This window comes from Equus przewalskii, unplaced genomic scaffold, assembly GCF_037783145.1.
Source record: "Equus przewalskii isolate Varuska unplaced genomic scaffold, EquPr2 ChrUn-13, whole genome shotgun sequence".
NCBI lineage: Eukaryota > Metazoa > Chordata > Mammalia > Perissodactyla > Equidae > Equus > Equus przewalskii.
The window spans coordinates 5,964,546-5,986,408 of NW_027228750.1; the positions used below are offsets into that span (position 1 = coordinate 5,964,546).

Genomic DNA, 21,863 nt, shown 5'->3' on the forward strand with positions numbered 1-21,863 from the left:
AGAAAATGAGAGAGAATCTAATGTTATGGAACAGTTAAAATTTAAATTCATAAACGAAATCACTGGAAAAAACTTAGCTAATGAATCATTTCTTCTTTACAGGACTCTTCTATATTATGTGAAAGGTAAAATCACCTACTTTATCTCCTCTTCATTGCCTTGTTTGTACTTACTTTTTCTCACTCCAAAGAATCCTTTATATGAAGTCAAAATGATGTATTTGGGTTGTTTCCATTTTTTGGCTATTATGAATAATGTTGCTATGAACATTCACATACAAGGTTTTGTGTGGGCACAAATTTTCACTCCTCTTAGGTATATGCTAAGAGTAGAATTGCAGCAGTGTCATAAACATACACTAGTAACTATGCTTAACATTTTGAAGAAGTGCCAAACTTCTCCAAAGTGGCTGGGCCATTTTACATTTCCACCAGCAATGTATGAGGCTTCCAATTTCTCCACATCCTTGCCAACACTTGCTATTGTCTGCGTTTTTGGTTATAGCCATTTGAAACTCATTTCTTCTCATGGCTGCCTACCCCTACAACCTCTTCTCTTGTTAGTACCCAACAAATACTCTATGCTCTAGCCATTCCTATCTGCTCTCTGGCCCTTGGACCACCATTTCATGCATCTATGGTTTTATATGTTCTGTTCCTTCTACCTGATATGCCTTCTTCCTCCTCTAAAATTTCTATCTGCCTGATTTAAGTGCCTCCCTGGCACTTTGAGACCCAGTTCAAATGTGTCGTCTTCTGCCTTGAAAGTTTCCCTGCCCCCTCAACTGCCTTCACCAAAGCAGAGTTGAGCTCTCCCTCCTTTATGCCACCTTTGTACCTTGTATATCTCTATTAATAACAATGAAGGCTATCAATTATTGGTCACCATGTGCCAGATACCATTGTAAGCACTTTATATGCATTATTTTGCATACTCAGAATCACCTTAAGAGGTTAAGTACTATTATTATTCCTATGTTATAGATGAGGAAATACAGGCACTAAGATCTTGTTTAGGGAACTCACCCAAGGTTACAAGCTGGGATTCAAACCTGCTCCACCCCTTGTACATTTAACTTCTCTTCTGGGATGGCACCTGTCATCATATACTGTAACAATTAGTTTCCTATACTAGAATGTGAACTCTTGAGGGCAAGACCTGTCTTACTCCTAATCATTTCTGAATATCATGTGCTAATTAGCAAAGTACTTGGCATATAGTAGGTGCTCAAAAGTATTTGTTGGACTATAAATATTTGCTAAATCAAATGTAAAACTTAGGGGAGGGGATTACGTTTTTGAAGAGTAGTTATAAGAAAGAACTGTTTCTCTCAGGGACAAAAGAAGTGGGACATCTACTCGATTACTATGATATGAGCATATAGACCCCCGGTTATTAATGACAGATGGAGAAGGGAGATGAGATGGAAGGAATGAGCAGAATGTAAGAAATTCCTAGGCACTTTTTTCAAAATACACGGAGCTAGGCTCATCAAAACCTCAGGACCTATATATTTTAAAAATGCTCCCCAAATGATCCTGATATTACTAATACCTCACCATCCCAATTGAGAATCACTGATGTAGGCAAATAATATGGTAGATTTATTTAGTATTTGTTCATAACAGTTAATGAAGAATCCTGAATGGTTACTGACATTAGACTAGACAATTAACTTGGGAGAAGCTCATACTGAATTCGAGGTCTAATACTGGCCTGTCCTTAAACATTAGGAAACAATCCAGTCTTCAAATCAAAACCTAAAACCCATAACAAAGCTATTTAATCCCTTCTCCCAACAATTTCATACTTTTATATAAGCAGCATGAGAAAAATATCAGTATTCTCAAAATGTTCAGATATTTTATTAAAATTAATATGTTTACAAAATATGATTTGCAAAAATTAGACATTCTCTGTTGAATTTCAAAGTCCCAATACTAAAAAGTTCAAACATTTTTATTAGTTCAGTACATAAATCTCACAAGTTATTCTTGGAAGGAAAGATTGAAGAAAAACTTCTACCTGGTTTTGATGACCCAGTATCAGCCTGTCCTAACTGCTTTTTCCTTTTGGCTTCATCCACTGGATTTTCAAACTGGGTTTTCTGGTTAAGGTGACTGTAAAATGTAGAAAAATACACATTTCAGGTTAAGATGAAAGAGATTATTTTTAAGTAGACTATTATACCACTCCATCATCATAGTTTAAAGGACAAATATGTATCATTAGGCTATGGAACACAGAAGCTGAAAGATCACAGTGGAAGGGCTTTTTGGCAACTAAAGGCCCATAGAAGTCAAAGCTGCTGAAGCATTCACTATAGCTGCTTCATAAACGTACCCAATATAGCCAATAACAGTTTTCAAAACTGCAGTCGAAGGCCTCCTATCTAATGCAATCACAACTGTTGGTAACTGATAGGCTAATTTTTTTAAAAGACAGTTAATGGTAGGACGGCTTTAATTTAAGTTTCTCTAAAATGAAGCAGCTGTAGAGACACTTTTAAAGAAATCTGAGTACAGAAGTTTTCTAGAAGTTTACTATTACTTTTCCAACTAACTCACCCATATCAATTTAGCAGCAACTAAGAAAGAGATTTGCTCTTATCAAATTGTATCACAGAACAACTCTTCCACATTTAAATTTCCTCATAATTATATAATAATTAAATGAATTCTATAATTACAATATAAGTTTAACCAGTATTTCTGATTTGGGAACATTCACAACGGACTCCTGAAAAGCATACAAGACTGTGGGGGAAAGCAGAAGAGCACAGGGAGACTAAGAGGGTAGGAGATCAGCCAATGGTAGTCAATACACTATGCGTGATGGTATGTTTTACAGAGAGAACACAGCATTGGTTATTCCGGAAAGTCAGTTAAGCGGAAGTTGGTTAAGAATGCAACTATTGTACAAAAGATGTTTAAGACCACAAATAGGTCTAATAGAGAAGCAACAGGAATTATATTCTAGCACTTCCATAGTGCAAATATATTTCAGCCAAATGACATGCATTTTCCAATAGCAACCATTTTAACAAGAAGTGACATTAGTGAATAACAAAAATTAAACATCAAATCATGATAATTTCAGGGGCCAGCCACGTGGCGCAGTGGTTGAGTGTGCATGTTCCACTTTGGCGGCCCATGGTTTGCCAGTTCGGATCCCGGGTGCGGATGTGGCACCGCTTGGCAAGCCATGCTGTGGTAGGCATCCCACATATAAAAAAGTAGAGGGAGATGGGCATGGATGTTAGCTCAGGGCCAGTCTCCCTCAGCAAAAAGAGGAGGATTGGCGGCGGATGTTAGCTCAGGGCTAATCTTCCTCAAAAAAAAAAAAAAAAAATCAGGAGAATTTCAGATTAAGATTGTCTTTAGATAGACTGAATATTACAAAACCTACATATAAATAGTCATACAACTTGGCTAATTACTTTGCCATTTGTGAACATTAATGGTGGTGATGGAGGAGGGAGCAGCAGGGGCCAAAAAAAAAAGAAACCTTCACAGCAAAGTATGCTAGCTTTCTCTTTGTCCTTCAGGCTTCTAGTGCAGTATTAATCCTGCAACAGATGTGGTTATTTAGTTTCAGAGCTCTAAATATGGCAAGTTCTATCTGATACTCTTTGGGTTCTGATTTCACTAAAACTCAAGTTTAAGTATGCTTCTGCTTCTTATGATGGGGGGCACCTCATCAACTGAGTTAACTGCTTAAATCTCTGTGAGAATGAAGATCTTCGCTGTTAAATTAGGTACGTTTACTATTATTATTTACTAGGTACTGACATTTTACAATAAAACAACTAGAAACTGACACTTAGAAAAGAATAAACCTGTTTAGAAAGAACCTTGGCTCACTTTAACGTCATCAGCCAGAATGACCCACTTTGCCACCTAGGCACTAGAACATAAAAAGCAGTAACTTGTATTTATACTCTCTGTAATGTGTGGGAGAAGAGAGTAGAAGTATGCAAATGAGTAATCTTTTTCCTGAAAATTCTCTGAGAAAAGAATGTAAGATTTTAGTAAAGAGAGTAATAACATCTGTCACCTTAAGACTACCTAGATTTAAACGCCACCCAAAAGACAAAACAAAAAAGTAAAGACACTCTCCTTTTTACTTACTTACACCCACAACATTATAAAGATGTAACAACTTTGTTTTCCCTATAACTAGCTATGGGAAGTAAGAGAGGAGAATATTATGGATTATCAGAAAGATTAAACAAGGGTAGCAAACAAGCACAATTAAATATATAATATTTTGATTCTCATCTATATTAAAATTTTTCATATAATATATGGATTTTTAAAATTGATCTCAACAAATCATTATTCTTTCATGAAGAGCTGGAGATATTAAAGCAGACATATATGTTGACTTCGCCACCTAAGTGCGTCAAGACATTTAACGCAATACAATAAGACAAAATTTCTAAATATATAAGCATTCTTATGAAAGGCCTGCCACTACATTTTTGGAACAATTTTATTTTCAGAAATAAATTAATCCATTTCAGAATCTCATCCTCTAAAGTAAGTACCTATAAAGAAACTGCCATTGCAGTTGGTGTTACTACTACAAGGCTCCTGCCAAGAGCAAACACTGTGCCATCTGGTTTGACAAATTAAGAGAGCCAAAGAGTAGCCATTCAAGTAACAGCTTTTTATCTCCATCAGTAAACTCACTGCAGATTACTATGGTCGAGATTCAAAACCTAACTAATCTGGGAATCAAGCCACACTCCACAGCTCAGCTGACTCCATACTATTGTGCATCTTGAGTACAGCCTGCTCTTTCTTAACCTAATAAATTACCCTCCTATAAAATGAGCTCATTCTGGGAACAATCATACAAAATCATGTCACTGCTGCTGCTGTTGCTTCTAATTCAGGCTATTTCACCCACCTCCATGACAACTGGGAGCAGGTCACTTCAGGATTTGCCCTAAAGTTGCTTCAATATTATATCTTTGCTTAATGGGAACCAGACCATTTAGCCCAAGATTTTACAACAGGCAAATAACTTTCACCTTTTGACCATGTATTCAAATTCACTTGGAATAAACAATGAGAAAATGAGAATCATTATCTCAGAAATATTCAGCAGTGTCAATGGCAAATAATAATAGTCAATTGAAGCCCAATTTAAATAGACTAAACTACAAAGGAAAAAAAAAGTCCCATAAAACCTTTTCAGTTGGCCTTCAAATATTCCTTTGACTTGAAAACTGGTTTCTTCATTTCTTTATTTTAACTAAATAAGCTTTAGAAAAAAATAACAAAAGAGCTGCTGTATACTTTTCACATCACAGTATGATGAAAATATTAAATAACACAATGGAAATAAAATCAGCATAGCCTTTCAATGGAACCAAAATATTGACACTGTGAAGTTATATACCTAAGGGTCAAACTACCTGAGGTGTTTTCTTAGGGTACAGTTAGATTTTTAAGAAATCATTCCAAAAATCTCCCCAACCACAATGACTCAAGTAACAACCTACACATTACAATAAAGACTAGAGTTACAACAGGACTCAGACTTATTTACTTCATGCAAACAAGTGATGAAAAATAAATAAGCAATCACAAAACTAGAAGATTCTCCTGTTTGCTATTTTTCTAGATAATAATACCATTTTTCCTTCACCATCTAGGCAGTAGATTCAGACTCCTAGTTTCCAGGTAAACAGTAACGTTTCTGATGCAATTATTTGCCTAGTACTACATGCCTGAGGTCAAAATTCTATCGATGGCATCCAGAAAGAAAGCAATCCCAATGGTCATAACCATGTAGCAATTAGATAAATGAAGAAAATGGAAAGAAAAATTAGATGTTGACGTTATCCTAATTTCTCTGGCTAACATAGGCAGATGTTTGGTGCTCCACTCCAACATATACGTATGTTTAAATTTAACCATAACAGCTGTGTAAGAAGCAACTTTCACCTTCAAAAAGAATACTAAGTTTTCCTTGATTAAGTCCTCAAGTGAGAGAACACTTTCAATCATATACCTCAAAACTTTGGATCATTCTGGTACACTGCGCTGAAAGTCTCTCACTGCTTTCAGAACCACACAGCTGTAGGCTGGAAGTGACCTTAACAGCTCATCTAGTGCAGTGCCCTCATTTCACACTTTTCTTTCTACTCTGTTTCTCTTCAGAAGCTGGAGTAGTAATGATAACATCTCCAGCTACTAATCACCTGGGCAACTTCTAACTCCATATTTACTTCAAAGCCGACTTCCAGGGAGCCCAGAGCCAGTGAAGTAAATGTTCACTGTCCCTATCTTCTCATTCCCCTAGAGGAGAACCCTGAAAGCTGGACTGCAGAAGCCTTACTGCACTGTGCAGTATTCCCCGAAGCTGTATAATGAAAGGAAAAGATTTGGGAGAATACTAACTGAGGTAAGAAACTTACTCAACATAGTATGTCCCATACTGAGGATCTTCTATTTTCTCCCAGCCATAAGGAAGTTCTGTAAATAAAAAAAGAAAAAAAGAATTGAGTAAAATGCCAAATGCAAAACCAAAAGAAAAGAATTCACCAACAAGTGAATTTAAGTGTCTTTTATTTCATTATACTAATATCTGGGAGACAAACAGAAAGCTGAGGGCTCACTTTCAAAGAACAAATACAGTTTGCATCTGAGTGGCTTCTTCAACAGCCAGTGAGTGCCTCAGCAAGTAATCAGAAGCCCAGAACAAAAGATGACATTAAACTCAAAAGTGCTTATCTGAATCACAAGCCATAAAAATGCTAATTATCTTAAAAGTCATTTGGTATATTTTTTTCACTTAAAAAGCAGGATAATACTGACATGAGACACTCTTACCCAGTAGTCCAACACAAGCAGCAGCTGCTTGATAAATTTTTCACCATGATACATAAGATTTCTGTTATTTCTCCCATCACATTCTGACCCACTTCTCCCCAAAGGAAAGTCAACCTTGGATTTTGGCCATTTCAAGTGGGTAACCAAGATTTGCTTAAAACTTAAGAAAGTACCTACTTTCCCTGGCATTAACTTGATCTGAGCATCTGAAGGAAAATTTATCTAACTACCACAGTGCCTAGTAGAAAATCTGTATTTGTGTATGGTAACAAAGAAATATCTCATGTAGGATTACTATATATTATTTATTCCAAGTAACTGACAATAAAATATAAACAGAAGAACTGAAGGTAGTTGAATTTCTGATAGTTAAAAAAAAAATTCTGGTCTTTCCAACATAAACTGACACTGTCAAGAAAGAATTCTCTTTTCCCTCTACTCTATTTTCCAAGGTAAGACTCCTGAAGAATCATTTTATTAGTCAGACGCGGATTAAGTTGGCAGGAATGTTCCTAGCAGGTGGTTTGAGTGCTATCAATTATACATAGGAACCCAACAAGAAGGAATTTTTTAAAAACCCACAGTTGTACAGTATGATGACCCACACTTTTACTTTCAATTTCTTTTAGAGTATTTTTCTGCTATGCTGAAACACACAGACATGCACAGACACACACACACACACGACGCATCCTAGACAGTTAAAAGGCTTAGAAGATATCAGAAGGTTTATTAATTTTATACCATTTAGCTGCAATTATGATGTATTGACTTTGTAAGTAAAAATTCCATTATAATGAATCTGATAAGCTATACAAACTACTATGCTCTAAAAAACATTATTATTTCCACATTCAGAATAAAAGGAGAGAATAGAATGACCAGCTTCTTGATGAAAAGCTCTGAATCACCTCCACCTGTTTTCTCCAGAATATTTTTCTTCCTGTGTAAATACATATCGATTGGCGGTTTTGAAGCTTGGTGAACTCACCAAGTACCTGGTTGAAACGTCTGAGGTGGAAGAGATGAGAATAGTTGAAAAGTAACTACTATGTGAAAACAGAACAAAGCAGCTGAGAAGAACTGAGGCATACTTCAGTCCACTCTGCTCCTCCACATCTACAGAGCAGACAATCGTCAATTAACTAGGTACGATATTTTATAACCAAGCAACTATTATATGGATAAGAATATTTGTTGGATTCTATCTGCAAAAAATACTCTATAATAATATTACCAAAGCATTATCATTAACAATCTTCCAAGAAAGATTTTTTTCTGTAACAGAAATTTTCTTGAAATAGCATGAGAACTGAATGGTGCTGTGTAAGGATAAATTCTGCAACTGTACCACATGTGGAGTTACGCTTTGTCTTTAAAGAAGCTTGGAGAACTGAAGGAACTATAGAGACAGCTGAAACATTCCCTTTGGTATCTGAAAAATTGACTAAAAAGGATGCATTAATACTTAATAAGGATAAAGGATCAACACAAATATATTTCAGGGTTAATCTGGAAGTTCATTCAGCATTTTAGTTAGCACTTAAAACAATTAGCAACTAACAGATAAAGCAGAGCCTTTTCTTTAGGAGAGTAAACAAATTGGTAATTTATCTTGTGGGTTATTTAGTAATGACTTTAAACCCTCACCAGTAATAGCATTATCCAGTTTTCTGCAGGGCAAATTAATACAAATAAAGAAGTGGTTATTATTTGCCCATTTAAATAAAGGTAATAAAAGCAAGACTAAAATACCTAGCAATTTTATACACTATCCAGTGGGTCAGTTCATTCACTAATTTCCTTCCCTTTTTCTTCCTATATTTCCTTCCTTCCTTCTTCGTTATGCAAAATAACAATTAGAAAAACAACACAGCTCTTGACCTCAAGGAGTTCACAGTCTAAACAGGAAGACAGAAGACACAAATCATATAATGAAGATAAACACAAGCTTTCTTGGGGAGTGCAGAGGAATGACCCCAATTGCCTGGTAAGAGTAGCTATCAGGAAAGCCTTCTAAAAGAGGGTGATGTCTTAAAGGGTGAGTTGGGACTGGGGAGAGGGAGACCATTCCAGACAGACCAAAGAACACTGAGGGTTAAGAATGCCTGGCATTTTCAGTAATTACGAATAATTTGATAGGGCTGGAGTGAAGGTTGTAGGCAAGGTGCTTGTCTTATAAGCACCAAATCACATTCCTGGAGTGCCATGTTAAGGAGTGTAATCTTCATTTTGATGATGATGGAACTGATTAAGCTGGACTGTGACATGATTAAATTTATATTTGAGAAAGATTATGGGCAGCAGTAATACAGCATGTGCAGATAGAGTGGAGTGAGAATAAAGGCAGACAAATAAGAAAATCATTAATAGCCTAGATAAGAAATTATGAAGGCTGGAATTAAGGCAGTGGTAGTGGAAACAGAGAGAAAGAATGCATAAAAGAAACAAGGAAGTCAAAGTAATAGGGCTCAATGACATGAAGATGGAGAGAGGAAAAGAGGGGAGGAGGCCAAGAGGATTCCCAGGTTAATGGCTCTTCTGGCACGAAAATGACACACTATCAGATGTTTATTGAATATTTACTATGAAAATAGCTGTGGGAATAGGAACAAAGTATTAATTTGGATTTAAAGGCATTTTGGTGACAGATAATATGTAAAAAGTGCCTAATGTAGTGCCTAGCACCATCGGACATTCTAGAGATGGTAGGTTTTTAAAGGTCAGAAATAATAGAACTTGGTAGTTAACTGTAATGAAGAGGATAAGGTGAGGAAAAAGTTGAAGATGATAACCAGCTTTTGGCTCAAGGAACTGGAATATGGTGTCATTTGTTGAGGGCAGGAACGGAAGATTTAGCTTAGTTTGGGAGGTCTTACCTTTGAGGGGCCTGTGCAATACCTGGTAGAGATATCTAACAATCTATTGGAAACATAAACCTAGTCCTGAAAAGAAAAATGTAGGAAGATAAGGATTTGGGAGATATTGTAGTTAGGCTATGGCATTAGGCAAGATTACCTAGATAAATTATGAATAGAAAAGGTAGAGAATAGAACCTCAGTAGCATTAACAATTAAAGGAGCAGATGGAGAAAATAAGAACAGTTAGAGGAAATGGTGTCAAAGAAGACAGAAGAGGAGAACATGGTCAACACTAACAAATGCTTTAGAAAGCTGTCAGGACTAAAGATAGGGGCTGAAAAAGAGTTCACCAAATTTGGCAGTCAGGAGGTTATTGGTAATCTTAAGAAAAGAAGTTTCACTGAGAATGTAGAGGAAAAAATTCAGTGTATTATAGTACCGAAGAGTGAAATAGGAGTGGAGTCCTCAGAAGAGATGGCTCTTTTTGTTTTTTTGAAACTTGGTTGTGAAAAAGGTAGTGTGAGAACCATGGGAAGAAGTAGAGTCAAGAGAAAATATGTTTATTTACTTTTGAGATAAGCAAAGACCTAACCATATGGAAGCTAAAGCATAACCCCCAAAAGTTGATTCAAAAGGTAAAACTATTCCTGGCGTATCAAACAGCTGGTTGGTTCTAAAGCCCATATATTTATCTTTCTTTCTTCCCTCTTCCCAAAATAGGACTTTTCTCACTTAAGTATATGAATTACAATTGTTTTCTTATTATGGAGCTCCAGTCGGTTGATAATTTTCTTTTATCATTCTCTAAGCTCCAAAATGACATCAACATTCAACACATTTTAGTATAAAATACGCTTAATTTAAACTTTCTTTCATCCTAAGAGAAAAGAAGTAAGCTGAGAGTAAAATGGACTCCTGATGTTGTAGTTTTAAAATGACTATTCAACCAAAACACCAATTATTTTATTTGAATGGAAGATAAATATGTACATCAATTAAACCATCAAATACAGTATACAAAGACAGTTGGGTTCTGAATATCAGAAGACTAGAGTGGAAAGGGCAAGTTTTTAGAAATTCTAAGGTTTTCCTAGAAGATCTTAAATATTCAGCACAATGCAAAGAATATCTTCCTACCTATAAAAATTTACATTTAAAATATTACTATTATTATCCCCTTTTGAACATCTACTCTGTGCAAAGCACTGTGGAGAATACCAATATAAGCCAGACACAGTCTAGTATGGAAATAGCCCATTGTGGGGCTATTCTCCCCATTCAGGGAGGAGACATATACACAGCCAAAGTGGTAAAGGTTGGCTGAGCATAAACCAAATAGGCTCAAGGTTCCAAACTGCGGAGTCCCCACAGGTAAGTACAGGCAATGTTAGAAAGGCACACACAGTTGTGGGGACGGGTGAATAGCCCTTATATTAAAAGGTTTTGAAGATTCCTAGAATACTGAATGCAATTTTGGTTGCTCTATCTTAAGAAAGATATAATTAAGATGAACATATAATGTATTGTCTACTTTTGAGAGTAAAAGGGAATACTATTAATAATTATGCTAGGACAACAGGAATAAGCTGGATTAGTCCTGGGCTAACCAAGATATATGGTCACCTTAATGTAAAGAGCATAGGGAGACACACTTATCCAATTTTTCAAATTTCCATAGAGGGGAAAGAATGGGAGAAACATTTCCAGTTTTTCTGAGCCCCTTCATTTTCTTCTCCAAAGAAGAAAGAATGTCTTATCTGACTGAGGAGTTTTAGAAAATGAATTCAATATGCTTGGCTCAGGGCCTCTTGGTTTCTCTCCCTATTTTAGATGTCAGCCTGAAGGCAGAGAGGGTACAATCCACTCTGGTCTCCACCATGCCTGCCTTGTAGGAGAAGGCCTGCAGCTGAACAAAGAGGCCAGAGGCTGAATGCTTATGTCTGCCTCCTGTTGGGATAAAATATCAGTAAGCCCACACAGATGCAGAGCTAAAGCCATGTTCACTCATCAGCTGGCATCCTAATCTCATCTCTCTGTTTCCCGTGTCTTATTTCTCTATCAACTGCAAACTAGTGAATGAAGACAGACTTATTACTTATTGCCTCACCCCAGAATTTTAGAGATTAAAAAATATTTTCAAAAAGGATGACCAAAATATCTGGGGGATAGAGTAGCTTCTTTCCTTCCTCTTTCTTTTCCCTCCCTTCCTCCTCCTCTCTTTCCAAACATTTCAGTCTCTACTGAAAGGTGATACAGAGGAATATGACAAAATCATTGCCCTTATAGTTACAATGCAATATAATTAGTGCTACCATAGATATACATCATATGGTACTACTGAGCACAGAGAACACCTAATTCTGACCCTGAAGAGAATGACAGACGAGGCTACAAAGAAATTATACTTTAGATTCGAGCTTAGAAGGATAAGTAGGTATGAGGCAGGTGGACACAAGGAACAAGGCTGGTTCCTGGCAGAAGAAATGGGCATATGGAAAAGACAAAAATGTCATATTTATGACATAAAAAGAAATATAGAATATGGTTCAATTATAAAACACCTTCGATACTTCACCAAGGAGTCTAGACTTTATTCTGCTGACAGTAGGGAGTCATTACAGGTATCTGAGGAAGGGAGAGGTATGAAGGCAGTTGTATTTTAGAAAGATTAATAGGCAATGTAGCCAAAGTTTTTTAATCATGTAGCCTTACCAGTAAAAAATATGAACATGTACCTACAAGATATATACATTTATTCATAAATATGTATGCTGCTGTTAGTGCCATCAAGTCAACTCTGACTCCTAGTGACCCTGTGTACAGCAGAGTGGAACCCTTCCTGGTCTTTGTGCGCCATCCTCTCACCTTCCAGCGCTATATCAGACAGTGCTCTGCTGCTGTTCACAGGGTTTTCATGGCCAATTTTTTCAGAAGTGGGTGGCCAGGTCCTTCTTCCTAGTCTGACTAGTCTGGAAGCTCCATTGAAACCTGTCCACCATGGGTGACCCTGCTGGTATTTGAAATACTAGTGGCACAGCTTTCAGCATCAGAGCAACATGCAGCTGCCACATATGACAACCGACAGATATGTATGATATATGTGTACTTCTCTACTAATAAGTATGTAATAGAGCATACACAAAATACAAATTTACGAAGGAGATGAAGACTAAACAAATATCACTGTTTCACTTCAATGTGGTTTAAAAAAAGTGAAAACATGACATCTGAAATGTGTCAGCTCTGCCATTTTCTTTCTGTTAGCGTGGGCTTGCTATATACTTATATTACCTTCAATCGGTAGTATCTTTGCAGAAATCTTTTTAAGCCATATTTCAGCTTTGTGTGGATTAAAAGTATAAAACATAGTCTATAAATCCACTTAACTGGGCACAAGTAAACTGCAAAACGTCCCAGTGGCCTTGACATGAGTAAGGCGCCATGTCCATTCTTCCCTCCAGACACTCTGGGTGGCATATGTGACAATCTGACATATGGAATGAGTAAGATTGTCATTACTAATCTGCATATAAAATAGTACAGAAGCTTAATTTATTTTTTTTCCCAATTGGAACATTGTGAAAAGTAAGTTCTGACATTTTCTTCCGGTACCCAAATAGATCTTTTGAGCACCACCATCTTAGAGATCACTGGCACAAAGCACATAGTTATTAGAGGAGGATCAGTAACTGTAGGAAAAAAGACCAAGAATAGTCCAAGTGTGTGATGATCAGAGGAATGGAGAGGAAGATATAACATAAAGAAAAAGCACGAATAGGCAGAGGATAGATGGTTAGATAGCTGTGTGAAAAAGCAAATATAGCAAAACGATCATTGTAAAATCTTAGCGGTGGGCATATATGTATTCACTGTAAAATTCTTTCAATTTCCTATATGGTGGAAAGTTTTCATAATATATTGGCAAAATATGGAAAAAGAAAGCAACAGGAATTGGAAATTATATAGAGAACATAGCAAGAGGAGAGGAAGAAGTAAATATGACTCAAAGGATTTTGGCCCAGATGATTATGCGGATGGTACCTGTGATGGAAAGAAGGATGGGGTGACTTTAGGAGAAAGATGTTAAATTCAGTTTTAAATATGTTTATTTGAAGTGCTAGCAGGATAACCAAAAAGAAAGTCTCAAATGCAATAGGAAATACAGAAATAGAATTCAGAACAGAGGACAATATTAGAGATTTAGATAAGGGGCCAGCTATAGTAAATTGGTAGTTAAAGCTATGAAAATAAATACAGTCTACAAGGGAAAACAGGAAAAGGTAGAGAATTGAACTGAAACAATTAGTGGTCAGGAAAAGGGATGGAGACTAGCAAAAGAGACATGCCTGAGAAGACTAATAACTGCATTCACAATCTTTAAAAAGTCAACTTCTAGAGCAGTATACGTTCTAGTTTACAGTGGCAGATTTCACCACGAGGAACTCACTGTTGAAAGCCTTACAGACAAGAGAAGTATGTTATAAAAGATTATTCTAAAAATTATTTATTGAAGTATAATTTACACACAATAAAATGCACAGATCTTAAGTGCTTATTCAGGGATTTAAAAATCATAAGTGCTCGTTCAATCATAAAAAAACAAGTTCTGGCAACTGCGTGTGCCTGAGTAACCACTACCCCAAACAAGGTGGAAAAGACATCCATCATTTGAGAGAATTACTTCAATTCACCCCACTTACCTCCTCCCTCCTCGTTTTCTGACCTCTATCAGCATAGATGAGTGTGCCTGTTCTCAGACTTTAAATATTGGATAACTGAGTACCCATTCTTTTGTGTCTGGCTTCTTTTATTCAGCATGTTTTTGAGATTCGTCCATGTCATTGAGTGTTATCAACAGTTTTTTCTTTTTATTGATGGGTAGCATTTCATTGCAAGAATATACTGCAAATTGTTTATCCATTCTCTTGTTGATGGATATCTGGGATATTTCCAGGTTTGAGCTATGATGAATAAAGTTGCCATGATCATTCAGGTAAAAGTCTTTTTAGGAATAAATATTTTCATTTCTCTTGAGAAAACACCTCAAGGGAAACTGCCAAAAGTGCTCCAGAGTGTTCACATAATTTTACACCCCCACCCACAGTGCCAGTCCCAGCTACTCTACAATCTCACCGAACTTTGTTATTGCCAGTGTGTGAACTGTAGCCCTTCCAGGGGCCAGGAACCAGTGCACTGATGACTAACGAGAAGCAACTTTTCATGTTCTTATTGGCTATTCTTTTATCTTCTTTTGTAAAATGTCTGTTCAAGTCCTTAGACCATTTAAAAAGTAACTTTATTAAGGTATAATTTACATATCATAAAAATCACTTGTTTTAAGTATACAATTTCAATGATTTTTAATAATTTCCTGAGCTGTGCAAGCATCACTAAAATCCAGTTTTAGAACATTTCCATCACCCCAATAAGATCCCTTGTGCTGTTTACAGTTAATCTCTATTCCCGTCCTCAGTGCCAGGCAACCACTAATCTACTTTGTCTCTATTGATTTGCCTATTCTAGACATTTCACATGAATGGAGTCATAAAATAGCTGGTCTTCTGTGTCTAGTTTCTCTTACTTAGCCTAATGTTTTTGAGGTCTGTTCATTTTGTAGCATGTATAGTGTTTTATTCTTTTCTATTGCTGAATAGTATCCCATTATATGATTACATCATATTTTATTTACCCATACATTGGTTGATGGGCATTTGGGTTGCTTCCACTTTTTAGCTATTATGCATGTTGCTCCTATGAATAATTATACGCAAGTCTTTGTGCAGACTTATGTTTTAATTCCTCTTGGGTAGATATCTAGGAGTGAACTGCTAGGTGATATGGTAAATTTACATTTAAGCTTTTAAGAAACTGCCAAACTGCTTCCCAAAGCAGTTGTACCATTTTACATTCTGCCAAGCAATGTACAAGGGTTACTATTTCTCCCCATCTTTGCTAATTCCAAAGTCATAAAGATACTCTTGTAAATTTTCTTCCAAAGGCTTTTGTGATTAGTTCTTTGATCCACCTGAAATTACTTTTAGTGTCTGGAGTGAGGTGTAGTTGAAGTTCATTTTTCCTTATGGATATCCAGTTGTTCCAGCACCATTTGTTAAAGAGAATTTTCTCTCCTCATTGAATTGACTTGGGCACGCTGGCTGCAAATTAAGCGATCAAATATGTGTGCTTCTATTTCTGGATTCTTTATCCTCACCCATTGATCTATTTATCAATCTTTATGCCAATACTGCACTGTCTTGATTATTGTAGCTTTATAAGTCTTCCAATCTTGTACCCTAAATCCTTTACCTTTGTCCTTTTTTAAGATTGCTTGGCCAACTACAGCCTTTGTATTTCCATATATATTTTAGTCAATTTCTTCAAAACAGTCTTTTAGGACTTTGAATGGGACTGTATTGAATCTAGGTATCAATTTAGGGAGAAGGAACATCATTAACAATATTGTGTCATCCAATCTATGAATACAGTATGTCTCGTCAATTATTTTAGTTCTTCATTAATTTCTTTAGTGATGTTTTGTAGTTTTTAGTGTAAAGGATTTGCACATCTTTCAGTAGACTTGCTCCAAGGTATCTAATTTTTTTTACATCGTTGCAAATAGAATTTAAATAATTCTATTTTCCAATTGTTTGCTCCTAGAAATATTCTTAATACTGTAATCATGTTGAACCAAATATGTGTTAATTCTGTTTGTTTTTTTTATAAATTGGAATTCAATCTATAGGAGGACTGCCTGAACCTCATTCTAAGCCACTCATTTTTTAACCAAGGTAAATAATTTCTGATGAGTGATACAAAATGAATGCAAATTTTATTCATCTGCATCCTACATTCAAGAAGATATAGTAAAGAATTTTGGTTGGGGAAAATTCTATACTTATTTGTAAGACTAGACCATTAAACAGAACCTCTAATATATAAGACAGATAAGTATTATTAGCTAATGATTCTTAGAGGAATAGTTTTTCTGCTAAGCAGTAAAAATTGTGTGTGGGGTGGGGGTGCAGTGGGGGTATGTTAGAGACTTTCACTGAGTTTCTACTGCTGCTCTAAATGGCTACTATAGATACAAATATCTCTATCTTAATGACACTAAATTAAATACATTTTTGAAGGCTCAAGAAGCATGATGAGGCTATCCTGTGGTTGAGAATGTACCTAATTTATAAATATATTTATTTAGAATTTTAAAAGTTTGTCTTTAAAACAAATGTTTAAAAAAGGGCAAATTTACTTTCACTAAGATTTTTTAAAAATAGGATTTAACTGTATAATCCTCAAAAAGAGAGAAAGTCTCTCATAAAATTAGATATAATGACCAGAGTCAGTTGATTATGATATCCACCCACTGCTATGTGCTTATGCACATTATGTTTTATTTAGGGTATTGGAAAACTCACTATGTAAGCAAGAAGAGCAAGCAGGGATTAAGAGAATAAGTATGGTATAAAAGGTTTCTGAATCTCTACCTCCATCTTCACAGTCTTCAGGGGCTTTGGCTTTCTTACAAAGACGAGGATCCAACCAGGTGGTTGTCTTGGTATTGTGGCTGTAGAATAAACATTTCAATTAGAACTAGCACAGTAAAGAGGAAGAAAAGTATTTCAAAAGCAAAGACTTAAAGTGACTATAAGGTATACGATGTTGGAACATTTATCTCCTACAGGCTCCGTTTGTAGACCTCTGATTCAAAATCCTATTGTTCTCCCTCCATTACTTCAAAACTGCCATAAAGGAAAGGTAATGCTTGAGGCATTAATTCGAGAATGAAGACTCTCAGCAAAGGATGAAATGCCAAGTGCAGAATAAAGATACTTATTTAATCAGTCAAAATGTGAGCACATAGCCCCATACTGTGCATTATCTAGCTGAAAAAGCTGCACTGAAAACCTTATTTGCTTGCTGGCTGAATTCTTTCCTTCCTCCCTTCAAAAAACACTCTATTTCTTAAATGCCTGTCATGTGTGGGCACAGTGCTGGGGGCTGGGAATACAGAGATAGAGCCTCTGCTCTCACTGGGGCTCTTTAAAATAAAAGAGTTAAATGAAAGTTTTAAAGTGTCTGTTTTTGCAACACGCAAGTAAAAATGATGGGTATAGTTAAACTCAACTCTACAAAACTAAGTCTTCATTACCATGGACCATATATTTAACAGAAAAAAACCCGACAGAGAACAAAAAATTCCGCCCCCCCCCCCACCCTTTTATATGAAGTAGGCCACAGATGCTTTCAAAGAGCAGTGTCTGTTAAATTTCGCTATAGGTCACAATCAGTTAGCTTCAGACCAGGTCACCATGCAGCAGATCTAATGCTAAAATAAAACTATAACACAGCTAAGTGGACAAACAGCGTTATGGGTTAAGTATCTGAACTATGAGGTTATTAAAGAAAGAAAAAATCACGGAAGAAAATATATAGGAAGGTAACAAAATGTAAATTAAAGTTATTAGCAAAGTAGTGTGAGAGTAACCATGTGAACAAATTATCTTTTCTTGGTGTCTTTAACATGAGATTAACTCACTAATCTCTACGCTGACCACTCAGGAAACGAAGCCAATGGTTTCACGGAATAGTCGTATCTTCCATACCTTTTCTAATTCCTGACCTATTCACAGAGCTGGCTATGCAGCCCCTTCTTACACACTGCCAGGTATGCTACTAGTTGGTAGACTGTAGTAGGAACACATTTTATATGCTGGATAATGGATAATCTAAGGAGAAATCTGGATCATTTTTAGAAAGTCTGTGTTACTCATTCTGTCAGAGAAAGAATTTCCCCAAACTAAAACCAGTTAAATCAATTTCAGCAAAACGAAAAGGATCAGAACTCCAAAGAGACCTAGGAGTATGCAGATGTTAGGGAAAAAAAGAAATCTTAGCATATCTTGCTAAACAAACTTCAAAATTGCTACATACGAAAATCTTCACTTTGGTTAATGATCTAAAATTTTTACTGCTAAATTAGCAGATGTAGGCAATCTGCTAGGATTTTACCCAATATTTCCCAAGGTAAAGAAATGCCCATAGGAGCTATACCCAAAACATAATAGCTAAAGATTATAGACCTATATTAGTATTCTTTATTTGCAGAAGCATGATTAAACAGCAGCAGTAACTCAGACCAAATACATTAGCTATAGCAAACAGGAGAGCTTTATCTAGCAGCAAATAATATTCAACTATATTCTAGATATTAGTCCCTTATCAGGTATATATGGTTTGCAAATATTTTCTCCTATTCCATAGGTTGCTTTTTCACTCTGTTGATTGTTTCCCTGTGCCGCACAAAAGTTTTTTAAGTTTGATGCAGTCCCATTTGTCTATTTCAGCTTTTGCTGCCTGTGCTTTTGGTGTCACATCCAGGAAATCCTTGCCAAATTCAACGTCGTGAAGCTTTTCCCCTAGGTTTTCCCCTATGTTTTCTTCTAGTTTTATAGTTTCAGATCTTACATTTAGGCCTTTAATCCATTTTAATAATGTTCACCTATAAAGACATTTCTTTTATAAATTCTTCCCCTACCCTTATAATTTACTCTCTTATTCGTATTTGCAGGGTGAAGTACTGTCAGATTCAACGTCTCAAAATCTGCTTCTGAAGATATTAGCCACTTTTAGTGACTCTCCATCTTACTCTTGGGGGTTTACTTCTAAAGTCAGCATGAAAGTCACGTCTAAATCACCCTTGAAAAATCCCTAAAATCGTCCACAGAGAAGAATATACCTGATTTTGTCTGTTTTGTATAATCCTGGTCATTAATGCCTACATAAATGTATAACATAGTTAACAATGTACCATATATGGTAAAAAGAACACCATGCACACAAAATCTATGTCTTTTGAACACTAGAATCCCACTTGTTACAGCAAGATGCTCACTCTAAGGGACGGAGATGGAATTTTGGACCAATTGAGGAAACAGATTCAAGTCTTCTACCCCCTAAATCATTTCTGAGTAGATCTTCTTTGAGTTTAGTGTCCAGCCTTCAATATTTTAATTGTTATTGAATTGCTGTATTCTGTAACTTCACTCCATTCATCTTCTACCTCTAAGCAAATTACTTTAAAGATGAGAATTACAGCTGCATGAGAATATAAAAAATACTTCATAATGAAACTTCTAATAAATTATTTATATGACATATTTGTATATTTGTTCTCAGGTACAAACAATATAAAACATTAGGTTGATTGAATACATGTGATATTCTATATCTCTATAAATATATTTTTATTTATATTAATAGTGCTTTCTCATAAAACAGTTTTATTTTTTGTGAATTTATATTGTATCAATTACTCTGAGGATCAGCGATATTTTCCTCCTACATTATTTAACTATATTGCCTGAATACATCAAATCTAAACTCTAGGACTGAAAATATTTAGCTCAGATAATAAATACACCCCCCACCAAATGATGATAATTCTTGAAATGCTCATTGAATTTGAAAATCTATCCAAAAGTTAAAGAAAAAAAGCAAAACACCCTTTATGCCTACATTTTTCATTATTAGTGATAAATCTGTTTTTAATCCTCCTGTTTTTTTAAAACCATAGGTTTTAAAATACACTATTCCTTTATCCAATAAAATATCATCCAGGGAAATAGTTACACTAAGAATCAACTGTAACTTGTAAAAAAGTATTTTTAAAGAAAGAAAGAAGAAATAAAGTCTGGTGAAATGAGGTTAAAACACTTTGAAGACAAGCCTCACGGTGGCGGCACGTTAGAAAAGACACAGACATTTGCTTACTCGATGAAGTAGACCATCCCTGTGTCAGTGTAGGCCATTTCCCAGTTTTTGGGCAGTGGTTCCAGATTCTCATCTCTCATCATGTAATTTCTAAAGTCCATGGAGCTATTTGTTTGGTTGTAACTTGGGACAGTCTTCATCCAATCAGACGACTCAGAATGCCGCTCTCTGTTTTCCGCTATTCAAAACAGAACAGTGTGAAAAGTAGGTAAAGTTACACTCAAACAGCCCGCTTCGTTTCTAACAAAATGCCAAATATTTAGTGCGAATTTCCCTGTCTATTATGTCCACATTCTGTATAATTTTTGAAAAACAAATAAACATACTGAATTTTTTTCATTTGCTAAGTGACGTTAATCCTGTACAGCACCTCTGATGCTAGTCTGGGAAAGAAGCAAAAAACAACACTAGAATCAATTCAGCATGTACTGAATATATATCAATCAATATATATATATATATATATATATAAGCCGCCACAGCACTTACACAGTACTTTTATATGCCAGGTTCTATTTTAAGCACTTTACATATATTAACTCATAATCCTCACAGCAACCCTCTGAATATATATTATCACTATTCCCATTTTACAGATGAGAAAACCAAGGCACAGTGAGGTTAAGTTAATTTAGTCAAGGTTACACAGCTAATAAACAACAGAGCCAAGATTTGAATCTAAGTGGTCCATGTTCCTAACTGCTATACCAAGCTGCCTCACAGACATTTAACATAGGCCTTTAAAATAATACTAATTTTGGGGGGCTGGCCCCGTGGCGTAGTTTGCATGTTCCTCTTTGGTGGCCTGGGGTTTGCTGGTTCGGACCTATGCACTGCCTGTCAAGCCATGCTGTGGCAGGTGTCCCACATATGAAGTAGAGGAGGATGGGCATGGATGTTAGCTCAGGGCCAGTCTTCCTCAGCAAAAAGAGGAGGATTGGCAGCAGATGTTAGCTCAGGGGTAATCTTCCTCAAAAAACAAAAAAATAATAATTTTTAAAAACTACACTCAATATACTTCCTGCTTTTAAATATAATTCTCTGTTGGTGATATTAAAATCCTTTTATGGTCCCAAATTCCATAATATAGGTAAGAATACTAAAATTTGGTTACTGTCCAGGGAGTTCACAATTCATGCACTTAAAATCCGTTTCTAGAACTTAAAAGATAATAAAACTGTAACTCCAACCTGCAGGCAGGGCCTCAGAATCAGAGAATCTGACAAGAGGCCTTAGATATCATTACATATCTTTCCTTACAGTACTTCCACTCCAACCATCCTTTATCCAACCAAGTTCTATAATCCATTAATCCTACTACTTACTACCTTCCACTGTTCCTCACCCCCCATCCACCCCATAGTCATGTCCTCATTGCCCTACT

General features: G+C 35.9%; 1 protein-coding gene and 1 long non-coding RNA gene across 10 annotated transcripts in view; one reads left to right on the forward strand and one right to left on the reverse strand.

The window, feature by feature from the left end:
* Window positions 1-20,818, forward strand: LOC139081620 (uncharacterized). The gene is made up of 5 exons (XR_011536766.1): window positions 1-125; window positions 6,316-6,417; window positions 7,776-7,994; window positions 8,709-8,835; window positions 19,278-20,818. It is a non-coding gene; the product is annotated as an uncharacterized lncRNA (long non-coding RNA).
* The window catches only part of MAGI3 (membrane associated guanylate kinase, WW and PDZ domain containing 3), a 219,450-nt gene that overhangs the window by 39,110 nt on the left and 158,477 nt on the right, over window positions 1-21,863 (reverse strand). For all 9 annotated transcript variants that reach the window (XM_070607886.1, XM_070607893.1, XM_070607888.1 and 6 more), the window contains 4 exons: window positions 20,480-20,657; window positions 17,194-17,273; window positions 6,431-6,488; window positions 2,026-2,120 (listed from right to left, as the gene is read on the reverse strand). In XM_070607886.1, the coding sequence (XP_070463987.1) occupies window positions 2,026-2,120; window positions 6,431-6,488; window positions 17,194-17,273; window positions 20,480-20,657 (411 nt within the window). The remainder of the gene's footprint in view (window positions 1-2,025; window positions 2,121-6,430; window positions 6,489-17,193; window positions 17,274-20,479; window positions 20,658-21,863) is intronic.